Consider the following 13,869-nt stretch of genomic DNA (forward strand, 5'->3'; position numbering starts at 1 on the left):
CACACACAAAGACAGCAGAAAGAGGAAGAAGAAAAACGCAAAAGAGAAGCGTGCGCGGAAGACAAAAAGCGAAGAACAAAGTCGAGGCAGCAGCACCAGCCGTGGCGCACGTGAGGTCCCTCTCAATGTATGTGCGTTACTGCAGCACCTTCGTGCGTTGCTACACACACATACACACAGGAACGAGCAAAGTGGATGAGTAACCGAAGAGTTGCTGAGAGCGCAGTGCCGACACACGCCCCCCCCCCCAAAGTTGCTTATGTCGAGGGATGAAAAGCGCCCGTTGGAGGAGAGAGAGGTAACAGAAAGAGGCGGAAGACGAAGACCGAATTTGGAGAGGGTATACCCTCTCGGTGAAACACACAGGACACAGTCACACACTTCCATATGAAAAGGTCTTCTGACTTTTTGTGCTTCTCTCCGCACTTTCCCACTCACGCCCTTACGCACCAGCGGAGACAGACCGACGACGACGACAAGACACAGAGGAAAACCAAAAGAAAGTACACAAAAACAAAAGTCTACCGAATTTGCTAGTGGTGGTGAGATTACCTCTGCGGCAGCACGCGAAGGACACACACTCACACATGCGCGCCGTCATCCGTACTGCACCTCAAACGTTTGCACCTATCTGGAATATGAGAACGTGGATGTCGAAAGCATATACAGGAAAAGGGGTGCGGAAGGGGGGAGGAGAAAGACATAGAGGAGCAGCGACTGCGATAGACATGAGTGTGACGAGGTGCAGATAGGCCGATATACAGAAATAGGATGGAAAATAAAGAAGCAATGAAGAGAGGGGATGAGAAGAGGGTTGCAGGTGACACTCGGGTAGTAAAGGACGCAGAGAAAACCGGAGGAGAAGGCATCTACACACCCCGTAGACATTGGCGCGGTTGTGGTCGCGTCTTCCTCATACCCCCTAACACTTCCTCCACTTGGTCGTACTTACCTTGCCCTCTGATTTCACACCCCCATCATCCTTTTCGTCCCGCTATATGGCTTTTCGCGCCACTTGTTGCAAGCCAGCACATCGTGTGCTGCACGTCGAGTGTGAGTGGCAACTTCTTTGGAGCTCAATCAGTTCAGACAACAACCGCGACGGGAAAGAGGAGGAGGGGGCGAGGAAAGAATGAAATGGATAGGAAAGACACAGAGAAGAATAAAAGGACAGGGTGGTTAGCGCTGGAGGAAAGTGAGTAAGTGTGTGGTGGAAAAAGAGACTGCGGGGCAGCCTCCTCTTCGCGAAGAAGAGCAGATCTGCATGACAGGTGAGTCTCACCCCCGAAATTAGCAACGAAAAGGTGAGGGAGTCGGGAGGGACGAGGAACGACAAAACACAAACAAGTACAGGAGAGAAAAGCGAAAATGGGAAAAGAGAAAGAAGAGGAGAGCCGTAGAAAGTGAGTGTGCACCACTCCTGCTGGCGTGCCGATTCAGTTTGTGGCTGCTACAAGAAAAAAAAGAAGAAAAGGAGTTTTTTTTTTCCGACGTGCGCTGAGGCTCCTCCCTAAGGAAGGGCGTAGCCGCTGGTAGTGATGCGAATAAGGTGATACTGATCTGGTGTCACTGTGAAACACTTTTTAGCCTTTGCTGTGGTGTCTCGCGTACCGCTTCGTCACCCTCCCCTCTTTGATTATGTTTTCGCTCCAGTGCTTTCCCGATCGCACGTATAGGGAGAAGGAGCCAAGACAGCTGCACCAGGCAACACACACACACACACACACAAACGCACCCACACACACATGCACAGCTCCCCGCTAAACACACAGAAAAGGGAAGAGGAGAGTTGCGGTAACAGGGGAACGGTGGCAGGAGTAGGGGTTCGTGAAAGCAGCCCAATAAGAGTGAATGGGGAGAAGCAAAGATATGATATATCTTTAGCGAGAAGAGGAAGGGCAATCGAGAACGGAGGAGGAGAAGAGGTACAAAGAGAAAGTCAGCACAGTGTACGCAAAGCAGAAAGTGGATGAGAAAAGGAAAACAACACACGTGGCATCACTCACCTACACACAAAGACAAACAAAAATGTAAGCGCATAACGGTTGAGACGATCAAGCAAGAAAGCGCACAGGTGCACCCCTCAAACTCGAAACAAAACACGCACACACGCACTCCACTCGCCACATGGAGGGAGACAGAAAGAGAAACACCCAAGCGCCGCACCCACACCCACACACATGTGTAAGCGTGGGGAGGGAAAAGGGCAAAGTATAAGACGGTAGGACAAGCAAGCACACAAGGACGGCAAAGAAGGGAGAGTGGGGGGTACATTTTGAGCCACTTTTGATGGCAAAATAAAATCTAAAACAAAAAGGAAAGGAAGCGAGACTAGCATATACAAAAGTGAATCGAACGCATACGTATACATATATGCAGGCTTATCTGAAGGAGGAGGAGGAAAGAAAAAAAGCTCACCCACAGGTAGAGACAGGTGCTGGAAAGCGCGTGGGGTGGATGGCGATGAGGGAGAAAAGGGAAAAAAACGATGTTCGCTAGCCGTTGTAGAGTATCACGAAAAGAAAAACAGAAAATGACATTTTTGATGGAGAAACACAGACAAACAGCATAAAACAAAACATATAGGAGACCAATCTCAGAGAAGGAGCGACTCACAACGTTGGTAAGAGGAGGGAAGGGTGGAAGCCGCCTGTCCCCGCCGCCACATAAGAAGGCAATGAGATTGCTGAAGTAGTGATAGTGGTAATAATAAAAGGAAAGGTAGTGAGCCCAAGCAAGCAAGCATCATCTACTCACCAGCGCAAGCGACCACAAACACAAGAGGTAAGCGAAAAACAGCAGTCACGAAGAGAGAGACAAGTCTAACATAACCTCCTCGAAACGTTGAGGTGACTACGCATGGCGTGCAATTACTCTCTATTCCTTGATCCCTCTTCTTGTTTAGCGCAACATGCACCCAACAATGGCGTACGCTTGCTGGAAAACCAGGGGTGCATTGGTTGCCCTGTGTGTGTGTGTGTGCGTATTTTAGTGTTCTATCAGCTTTCTTCTGTCTGTCTGCGATGCTGATCTCGCCCGAGGGTGGAGGAAAAGGAAAGAGAAACTCCATAAAGCGCTTTGGCGTCTTCGTTTTCCTTGTGTTGTTTTTACACTGTCTGCCCTGTCCATAGATTGGCGTGTCCGTACACTCTCGCCTGGCCTACAAGGGAGTAACAGATAAAAGGGGAAAGGGAGAAAAAGGCGAAACTAGCAGACACACACACACACATGTTCAGACACACATGAAACAACCTCGTACAGATTCACATGCAAATCATTGCGCTCATTGGCAAACGATTTCGGCACGTCTCTGTATATCTGTGTAGATATATATATATATATATATATATATATATATATAGATAGATAGATAGATAGATAGATAGATATAGATACATATATATATATATATATATATATATATATATGTATGTATATATACACTTCTGCTTCTCTTTGTATGTGTCATCCCCACACCAAGACACTGAAGCAACGCAGCCACCCAAACACAAAGAAATCCATCCACCGTAGACGTTGGCGCACATGATGAGGCCGCAGTGTCTTTCACGTCACGGCAGAGCAAACAACAACCCACAGGAGGGAGGCAAACAAAGAGCAAACGAATAGAAGTGAAACAAGCACACACAATACGTGAAAGAAGGAACGAGAAGGCACGAACAATGCAATTTGGTCTCTTTTATTTCTTTTTTTTTCCGCCTCTCACGCCACCGTCACTTGCATGCGCGTGTTCACGCTGCTCTGGTAGAGCAACGTGCTCGCGCCCGGGGATAGAGAGAGGAGAAGAGCAAAGGGAGCGTGAAGGAGAGTAACAGTGAAATTGAGAAAAACAGAGCAAAAATCATTAAGGGAAATACCAAACAAGCAAAAACAAAGTGGCAGTAGGAAGAGCACAACTCATGAATCAAAGGGGGAGGGGAGAAGGGAAAACGGTACCGCTCTCCCCAAAACAGCAGTCATGCACGCACATACTCTATACATTTACACACACACATGGGGGGACAGAGATGAAAAGAGAGGTAAAGAGAACGATGTCACGAGCGAGAGGGCATGCAAAAAGTAGCGAAGAATGAAGTCGAGACAGGGGCGCACACATATCCACACGCGCACGCAGAAAAAGATAAAAGGCGTTTGGTTGTATCAGGCCCTCACTGAGTGCCAAAGCACACAAGACACGTAGTCCGTGTAGAAACAAAAAGAGAGATGAATAGGGCAAACAAGGACACAGACGCAAGCAAAGACACACATTTTTTGCATACTCCAGTGTATGCTGAGAAGGCAGGCCCAGGGGAAAAAGCGAAGAAGATAGGAGGAAAAAAAAACGTCTCTCTGTCTGTAGAGGATGCTGGTGTGCTTGGTACGCAGGCGTGTGCGTGAAGCCCAGAGCAAAGACGCACTCGCAGAGAAAAAAAGTGTTCACAGGCAAACAAAAACAACAACATAATAAAAGTACAACGAAACTCGTGCAAAAATGTTGTTGGCGGTATTTGGTTCTGTCAGCGAATACTTAACGGGGGGGAGGAAAAGTGAAGCGAGAGGGAGGAGCTCAGACGAGAAGTCGATGAGCACATGCACCGTTCACACACCCCGGTGGCAACTGAGGCGGGAAAGCCACATAAGAGAACAGAGCAGCACGCTGCAAAGCGAAGTGCGCGGCGGATGCGAGGATGCTACAAGGTCACCGAGACAGAAAAAAGGAAGATGTGTCGGGTTTGGATATACACACATCTGCTGCTATGAGTACACACACACTGCATGCTGTTAAATGGGCGAGAAAGGGAGGCGGCTGCACACTAATCTGCTCAGAAATCTTTTTCTTCGTTTTCGAACAGGAATACGGTTGATTCGTATCAGTGGGGCTGGATCGTGGATATCATCGCTTCACATAAAAGTGGTCTGACGAAACGGACTGCCGACCCCCTTTCCCCTCACACACCTACACACACTTACGCCCACGAAAACAAGTACATATGCGATGAGCTGTGCTTTTTTTCTGTCCACAGAGCCCCTACAGCTTGATGTATTTCTCGCGGGTGCGAGTGAAGTGGAGACATGTCGACCGTGGCGTCACACAAGAGAGAGAGAGAGACGGAGATAGGCTTTTACCTTGTGGTCTGTTTTGTTTTCTCTCGCTTCTTGTGTGACGCAAAGAAGAGAACAGCAGAGACAAAGAGTGGACTTCGCTGCTCTTCTTGTCTACGAAGGGGCTACAAGGAGTTGCGGGAGAAAGAGTGAATCAGTGCCGAGCTGCTCCTGCATGCGGGTTAGCCCCTCGAGAACGCGCTGCTGCGACATTGAGCGGAGGTGCATCACGTATGTAGAGTACGTGAAACTCAGCAGACCCACAGCGATAATGTCCTGCAGCGTGCCATCAGCGCCGACTACCTGCACCGAGTAGCGGCGGAGCGGCAGCGAGATTTGCGGGCCAATGAACCAAATGCCAATGGACGAAGTGGTCTCCAAGGCGTTGTGGCTGAGCTCCATCGTGAAAGGCTCGTCTGCGTCTGCTTTGTAGAAGTCCTTCGCCTGCTGAATGAAGGCGACCCAGGTCTGGTGCATGAAATTCACTACCTGCTTCGGGTAACCTGCCTGGATGCCCTCGTCAATGTCGCGCTGCGCTGCGCTGTTCAAGAGCATGATGATGCTAAGGCGGCGGTCTGCCTCGGAGATAGTGCAGGCCTTCTCATGCTTGGCAATAAAGGCTGTCAACTCCGCTTTCTTTTGCACCTCGACCACTGCCTTCTGCAGTGCCATGTCAGACCGGGCGTACGATGGTTCCACCAGCACTGTCGAAGACAAGGAGGCAGCGCGGCTGGCATACGACACGGTGAAACGGCTACTGGTGATGTGAGTCGTGACTTCCTGCTTCTTTCCGCCGGTGTTCACCAGCGGCATGCCGCTGGTTTGGGCAACCAACAGAGAGGCGCACATGGGTGGTGCAAATGTGCAAGTCAGGAAACAGAAGAAAATGGGGTGAGCGGAAGTATCCACACAGACGCACACACAGAGACAGAGAGACACACTAGACAGGGTGTGGGGTGGGAGGAAGAGGCGGTAAAAGCAAGCGTAGGATACGAAGAAATGGATATGCTCTGAGGGTGATCAAAAAAGAGAGAGGCGTAAGAAGAACAGAGAGCTTCAAAAGAGGGGAGGGGGAGAGGGAGCGCGTTTCAACCGCTTGAACGAAAAGAAAACAAAAACAAGCAGAAATGCGATGGCACAGGGAGCAGAGAGGTGGTGGCGCTCGACACTAGCGTACTTTCTCACAGAACGTCGGAAGGAAGAGAAAAACTGGAAAAATAGTTTGACTCGGTGGTGCGCGTGGACGTGGTAATAACACTAACAACAAAGAAAGTGAAGAAAGAAAGAAGCGAAAGAAGCGAGGGTGAGAGAGTGAGTGGGTGTGATAGCGGCTGATTGTTTGGCGTATGTCACAACTTACAACTGACAGGCAGAAATGTAGAGTTACGGACGAAGCGTGTGCTGCTTGATGTACCTCCTGTTTTTCCTTTGATCTACTCTCCTGGAACACGTAATGGAAAAAGGTGCTGAGGAGAGAGAAGATGGAATGAGGAGAGAGGACCAAGAAGGTTGAAGAAGGGCGAGATTTAAAAAACACGAGGGGGTCTTGGATAGCAAGAGCAGCTTTGAAAACGATGTGCGCGCACAAAATGACACACCACCGAGCCTGTGTTTTTTTTCGACTTGTAAATAAATGAAAGCAGGGCTTGACAGGGGTGGAGGGAGGAGATAAAAAGAAGCGAGAAAGAGAGAGAGGACACGTAGGCGAAAGAGAACAAGTGCGTCTGTGTGTGCGTGTGTGTGTGTAAGTGGATGGTGAATAAGGAAGCGAAGAAGGTACTGGGAGGTTGTAACTCCGAGTAATACCGGCAGAAAAAAAGGCACTTCTATACGAAATAGACAACGCAACAGGCGTAACGACAGCCCAGAATAGGCCGAAGAAAGAGGAAGCGAAAGAGAAAGCAGGTGGATGGGGGGGGGACTATAAAAAGGGAAAAAAGTCAGGCGCAAACGTGAGAGGCCACAACGGCGAGATCAACAGGGGCGAAGAACAAAGAGACAAGATACCGATAATCTGTGACGCACCAACGCACAACACACACACAGGTGGCGCCCGCCACAAACACAAAACAGACGAACAGGAGGTATGTAAGGTGTGAAAGAAGAACTCCAGCAGATGAGGATATCCTATGTTGTTGTTGTTTTTTTCTCTTGTTTTTTTATTTATTTTGTGCAGGGGAGTTATTTCGATTGGTTTACCTTTTGGGGAGAGGGGAAGTTTTTTCCCCTACCGTGCGACAGGCTGTCGACAGAAAAAGGCGGGACCGACGCGCGCAAGACGTTGAAACAACACGAACGGAGAAACCTGCAACAACAAACCATCAAACAACCGAACGACCAAAGCGAAACGAGAAGCGATGAGGGAAGAGGAGAAGGGGAAAAGGGACGAATAAAAGCAAACAACAACAAAAAAAGCAAAATGATGAGCTTCAGATGTACAGGTGAGTCAACAGAGCAGGGAAAAGTTGGGGAGGGTAGGAGAATCCGACACGCAGAACGCACAGCGCAGCACGGAAGACAAAAAAGAAAAACAAAGAAAAGCGCAAAGACGAGGAACCAAACAACTAAGAGCACACCAACACAGTAACCGTGCGATAATGAAGTGAATCAAAAAGTGTGGAAATGAGAGCGAGAGAGACAGGGGGAGAGCAAAGGAAAAAGTGATGTGTACTCTTACACACAAAGACGCTTACGCAGTCGCGCAGAGAAGCAAGCGAAAATGCGTAACGAGAAAGCACAGCGGAGGTTTGTGTGGAGAAGGCGGGGAGAAGGGGCGTTGCTGTGGGCGAAATAGTAAAAGAGGGAGCGAGAGAGCGAGGACAGAGTAGATGGGTGGGGGAGGGGAGGAGAGGAGGGAGGCTACACAGTACACTCGCACAGACACACCAAGAAAAAATGCGACATAAAAAAAATGGGAACAGAAAAAATAAAAATGGAGAGTGAGAGAGCAAAAAACAGGTAACAACAGGAGCCAAAGCGAAAAACAAGCGAGACCAGAAAAGCGAAGGGGAGGGGGAGAAAAAATATACAGCCGTGCAGATGGGCTGTGCTACGCAGAGAGGATGTACGTTGGTGACGTATTAATGTGAGAGGGAGTCGGTAAACTAACCGAAATAAGAGAAGAATCGAAGAAAGGGGGAGAAAGGAGGGAAAACCCCGAAGAGCTGTCATGAAGTGGATGGGTTGAGTGGAAGGGGGAAGAGTAGCGGTGGTCGTGGTGGTGCGCACACATGCATGTGCACGTGTGTGGATGTAGGGAGGGGGGGTAGTAGTGGTAGTAGTGGAAGTGGCGGTAGTAGTAGGCAGAACGGAAGTATAGAACACAGGAGAAGGGCAACGAGAACAGTGGCGGGAAAGAGAATAGCCCCCATTTCGTTGCTAAGACCCCAGTCTACCGGCCATCGCACTGCGAGGGTGGAGTGAGGGGCGGGATGGCTATCCCACTTTGAACCCTCAAGAAATAAACCATTGGCACATGCATATCCAGGAGAGAGAGAGAAAGAAGCACGCAGCACGTGCGTAGGCGCAGCTGTGTTGATGAACCACAAAGCAGCCGGAAGTTCTCCTCGTGCGCCGTCGGTTACGTCTCGACACCTCCCTTTCGTCTCTTTGGGGCTTTGTCTTCCCATATTTAGCGGCTGCGGCGTCCATCGTAGGACCATTCCAGCGAAACACTTATGTGCCGACTGCCTCCTCTTAATCTTGTCAGGAGGCGTGATGCGGGCATCTTGCCTACAATCGTTGCAGAGAGAGGCACTCCACACACACACACACACACACACCAAGGAGAAATCAATAAGCGAGGGGAAGTAGATGAGAGACTCAAAAAAAAACCAATCGATGGCGTCATTACACCCTTCTTCAGTGTCCCTCATTTATTTACCTTCCTACAGATGATTCGGTACGGTTGCGCATAACGCGTCGACGGCAACGGAGGAGGAGCAAGAGTGGGTTCAGAAGACCAGCATTTGGCATAGAAAACCGCTAACACATAGTCTCCCTTCTTCTCTCCACCATGTCGCTCCCCGTCACCTTTTTGTTATTCACTACTCCCACTCAGTAGTGCCGGGAGGCTTGGCGGTAAGGTCATACATCACCCGAGAGACAAACTCGAGCTTTTCTAACTCACTGACGATTTCCTTCAGCACGGTCAGCGGCATGAAGGCGGAACCCGGTGTGGCAGGGATCCCTGTCATGAAGTCGTTCGTCAAGAACGTGCGCACTATCACGCTGTAGCAGCCGGTCTTGTCGAAGCCGACGGGGATTAGGACGATGGGCACCTGGCTCAGCGAGCGCACGAGTTGGTGCTTCATGAGAATGCCGTTCACCTTGTCATCGGCTACGCGAATTTTGTCGAGTACGTCTGTCGTCAAGTACGTCCGTGTGACGCTGCTTGGCGATTCGGACTGCGGAGGACCAAACATGAACACCACGCGGTTGACAGCGTGCGCCGTCTTGGGTATCGCTTTTGCTAGCTGCATCAGTGCGACCCACTGCTCGGTCGTCGGGAACGTCTGCATAGAGAGGGCGGAGGCATAGGCGTAGGTGCGTCCGTCACCCTGCACCCCAACGGTGCGCACCGGCAGGATGCAGGCAGACAGTGCGACCGACTGCACGAAGGCGGCGACCTCAGCGAAGGATGCGTCGTCGCCCATGCACAGACGCTTCACCGTCGCCTCCGTGTCTGCAAAGTTTGCGTCGCGAAACGGTGTCCCATCAGTGCACAGAGTGCGGATAGCGAGACCAGGCCCCGGAAAGGGCTGACGCTCTATGAGGTGGCGTGGAATCCCGAGACGCACCCCGAGATCGCGCACCTCATCCTTGTGATAGTCACAGAGAGGCTCGATGATGCGGCCGGCGTCGCGCAGCACTCGCACAACTGCGGTGTCGTTGTGGTGCGTCTTGATAGCATCTGCGTTGGCGCTGGCGTACTTAGAGCCAGACTCGATGAGATCTGGACGAAGGGTACCCTGTGCAAGCAGTAAATTCTCCACATCCAGCTGCAGCTCCTTGACAACTCGGTCGCACACGGACATAAATGTGTTGCCAATAATGTTTCGCTTTTCCTCCGGGTCTGTGGTTTCACATAGTTTGTTGGTTGTGTACGCCGCACGACCCCTTTTTGCGGTCATCGCCGTCGAGGCCGTTGCAAAGTTGTCCTGCGCCTTGACAAGGTGCACGCGCACCCCTGCGGCGTTCAGCGCCTCCACCACCTGCGCGCTCTCGTGCAGTCGCATGAAGCCATGGTCGATGTGGATGCACACAACTCGCTCGGGACCCAGGGCCTTCAGGAGCAGCATGGCACACACGGTGCTGTCGACGCCGCCGGAGGCCAGGCAGAGCACCTTCTGGCCATTGCTGGTGCGCTCACGAATAAGACGCAGCGCCACCGCCTCTCGGTCCTCCATCGTAAAGGAGAATTTGCACCCGCATAGCTTCAAAAAATTCTTGAAGATTGTCTCGCCCGACACCGTGAGCCCGACCTCAGGATGGAACTGAACGCCAAACAGTGGCAGGGACTGGTGCTGAACAGCGGCGATGATGCCAGCGGAGCTACGCGCAATCACCTTCAGCTCGGTCCCCGTATCCGTGATGGAGTCGCCGTGGGTGAGGAGTACCGTCTCAGTTGAATCCAGGCCGGCAAAGATGGGTGACGACGTGTCTATCTGAATGCTGTCTTGACCATCCTCGCGGACCCTGCCTCGACAAACCTCACCGCCATACAACCCCGTCAGCATCTGCATACCATAACAGATGCCGAGGACCGGCTTCCTCATGGCAAAGATCGCTTTGTCATACGCCAGGGCCGTCTCATCCTTCACAGAAGTGGGGCCACCGCTAATGATGACACCCATCAGCTTTGTATCGTTGCACAGCTTCTCGGCTGGAGTGTCGAGAGGCAGGATCTTAGTCTCTACACGAAGTTCACGTACCTTGCGGTCAATGACCTTGCCGTACTGTGAGCCCGCATCGAGGATGACAATATACTCGCCCTGCGGAGCACCTTGGAGGGACATTGTTTTCTCATGTGCCGTGATGAGGGGGGGAGTTCACTCAGTGACTTCTTTGATCGCGTCCAACTTTTTTTTGACGGTTTTCTGGCTTCTCTCACGTGAACTGCACGTGGTGTTTAGGCGCAGTTGAACTTCTTAAGATGTGTGCAGAGGTGTGCCAGCTGATGCTTTATCAGTTTCTGCACACGCACGCGCGTGTGCATGTCCGATACACATATGAAAAGAAGGCGAGGAGAAACAAAGAAGAAAAGACTTGAGCTCGTTCAGGCGCATCAGGGTAGGAAAACAGCATGCCTTCAAAGTGACAGTGTGCGTACACTCGTTCCTCGCGCCATGATATTCACCGCTGCCAAATCTCACCTCCCCCCCCCCCAAACAGAGCGGGGAGTCAATTCTAAGAGGGGCAGAGAAGGGGGAAGGGGAAATGAAGCACTCAGCTTCACCGACTTCAGCATGTGGGGAAACGCCGTAGAGAACCATGTGCATCACGTACATCAGTGTATTCTTCTCGCTCAACTTGCCGTTAGCAGCATACGTAAGTTTTTTTTTCGAGAGCGCCCCTGTACGTTACTCGTACCATGCAACCGGAGCGGCGAGTTGCTTCGCCAGTCGTGCAAAGGGGTGGCAAACACTGCCTTCGCCTATGACCATCGGCTGCTCTGCCAGAATGACGATCTCTCCACACTTCACGTCACTCGTGTCGCACAAACACACGCAGAAAGGCGCCCTCAAACGCCATTCCCTCCATGTTCGCTGCGGCCTCTAATGCATCGTTCTTCTCTTCAAAGGCAACGTTTGCTGTAGCGGATGCGCCCCCGTCAGCCCCATTCTTCTCGTCAACCGGGGAGAAAGCGGCGACTTCGCCGAAGCAGGCGCACAATCGAAGCAGTTTTTCTGCGCTGTACGTGGCAGGGAGACTGCGAATACAAATGAAGGTCACCATGGGGATAAACAAGAGTGCAGGCCTCCCCAACGAAGACTCTCTTTGGGTTCTCTGAGGGCAACCCGCGGTAAGGACAGAGCGGGGGGAGTGTGGGGCACTAAGAGAAAGTGGGGCGAGAGGGATGAATGTAGAGCGCTGCACTGGTGCTGCCCTTGTCTATCGGCCAGTTCGAACCCGCAGAGCTCAGCGCAGGACAGATAGGGAAAGGAAAAGTGGTGGCGGGAGGGGGGTAGAGGTAAGACTAAACGAGTGAGCTGCCACGGAGCAAGAGAAGCCTTCTGAAACATCCATCGAGAACACGCGATAACCACGACCCGTCCTTCTTTCGGGGGTAGTCAGCGAGTGAGCGTCTGACAGCGTCACAGCGCAGCTCCCCTCCCCTCCCTTCCCCTCCCCCCTCACAAACCCTCATGAATTTGAATGATCATCAGCGGTGTTCTTAAGACACATCCCTCGCCCGCACGACTTCGTCGTGCTGAGACGATGGAAAAAAGACAGACGTGTCGCCACACCACACTCCACAAGTCTGGAGACGTTTTATCATTTTCTGTTGCATTGCTCGCCCTCCTTGTGTAGCTCCGATAGAAGAAACGAAACAAAAAGAGAATCTAAGAAGGTGGCTACCGTCGTAAAGGGTGCTGGTGTGGTCATAATCGTATCGGAGAGCCGCGTTGCGTGTGCATCTAAGCAAGGGGGGAGGTGGGAAAAAGGCCAGCAGTGTGGCAGTGACACCCGTTCTACGTGGAAAGGACAAGGGGAACGAGCAGTACATTCCAAAGACACGCAAAAAGGCAACAATGGAAGACGAAGCCTCTGTAAGTCTATGTCAAGGGGCAGACAGTGGCAATTAAGGGGAGAGGGAGGCGGGGGGGGGGGGGGGGGGCTAACTGAAACTTCATCCACTGACGAAGAGGGACCGCAAAAGGCTGCGTTGGCTACAAGAAGAATCAGCACCATCAAGAGAGAGAGAGAGAGAGAGAGCAGAGAAACAAGAACCAAAAAAAGATCGAGAGAGGGAAGGGAATGGAGAGGCACGGCGGAGAGAAGGATGAGCTTTGTTCTGCGGGTTTATCCGGTTTATGCAGAGACCATGGCGCGCAGCTCAGCGAGTGTCTTCAAGTTATCTTGAATATGAATGCTGCTTGCCTCGTGAAGCAGTTCTGCCCAGGCGTCTTTGCCCTCCTCTGCTGCTGTCACCTCGTCTAAAATATGCTTGCGTGCGCTCGACTTCTCGTTCCACTCCTTCATCGCCTGCTCAAGAGCCCATGACTTAGCCTCCGCTTCAATAGTGGCCAGAGTTTCTGCGATACGGCTCTTGAGCTGCAACACCTTGTCCGCGTGCGCCGCCTGCTCTTGCGGAATTGCGGCCTGATGCTTCTTGACGGCGGCCACCAGCTGCTCGCGGGCCTCGTCACGAGAGCGGTGAAACGTAGTCAGGCGCTCCCGCACTGCCGCATCCTTCGCTTCAGCCTCCTCTACGCGAGCGTCCACCATGTGCTTCCGCTTGCTCAGCACGAGCTGGTGCTCCTCGTTGCGCCGGCGGCGCTCCTCAACTTTGCGGCGCAGTTCCTGGGTCTCCAGCCTGATGCGCTGCAGCTCGTCCTTTTTGCTCGCCACCTGCGCTTCGATGGCGCTGCTCGTGTTTCGGATCGTTTCCTTCTCGAGGTCCCACTGCTGCACCATCCTGGCGTGCTCGCCTTCGAGCACCTGGAGGGACTTGCGTACGGTCTCTAGCTCACTTCCTTTCTCTGTTAAGCTCCCCTTCAGCACGCGCCAACGCTGAATGAGCTCCGTCACCTGAGACTTTTCCAT

At 51.8% G+C, this 13,869-nt stretch overlaps 3 protein-coding genes across 3 annotated transcripts; all 3 read right to left on the minus strand.

Annotated features, from left to right (window-relative positions):
* Positions 1-5,214: 5,214 nt before the first annotated feature.
* LPMP_220100 (hypothetical protein) lies at positions 5,215-5,949 on the minus strand (the record flags this gene model as incomplete). The annotated part of the gene is made up of 1 exon (XM_010700710.1): positions 5,215-5,949. One exon carries the CDS (start codon positions 5,947-5,949, stop codon positions 5,215-5,217), a length of 735 nt encoding a protein of 244 aa, XP_010699012.1.
* Positions 5,950-9,146: 3,197 nt separating this feature from the next.
* On the minus strand, positions 9,147-11,117 carry LPMP_220110 (glutamine amidotransferase, putative; the record flags this gene model as incomplete). The annotated part of the gene is made up of 1 exon (XM_010700711.1): positions 9,147-11,117. The coding sequence occupies one exon, from the start codon at positions 11,115-11,117 to the stop codon at positions 9,147-9,149; it is 1,971 nt and encodes a 656-aa protein (XP_010699013.1).
* Positions 11,118-13,134: 2,017 nt separating this feature from the next.
* LPMP_220120 (hypothetical protein) lies at positions 13,135-13,869 on the minus strand (the record flags this gene model as incomplete). Its single annotated transcript, XM_010700712.1, has 1 exon — positions 13,135-13,869. One exon carries the CDS (start codon positions 13,867-13,869, stop codon positions 13,135-13,137), a length of 735 nt encoding a protein of 244 aa, XP_010699014.1.

This window comes from Leishmania panamensis (assembly GCF_000755165.1).
Source record: "Leishmania panamensis strain MHOM/PA/94/PSC-1 chromosome 22 sequence".
Classification (NCBI taxonomy): Eukaryota; Euglenozoa; class Kinetoplastea; order Trypanosomatida; family Trypanosomatidae; genus Leishmania; species Leishmania panamensis.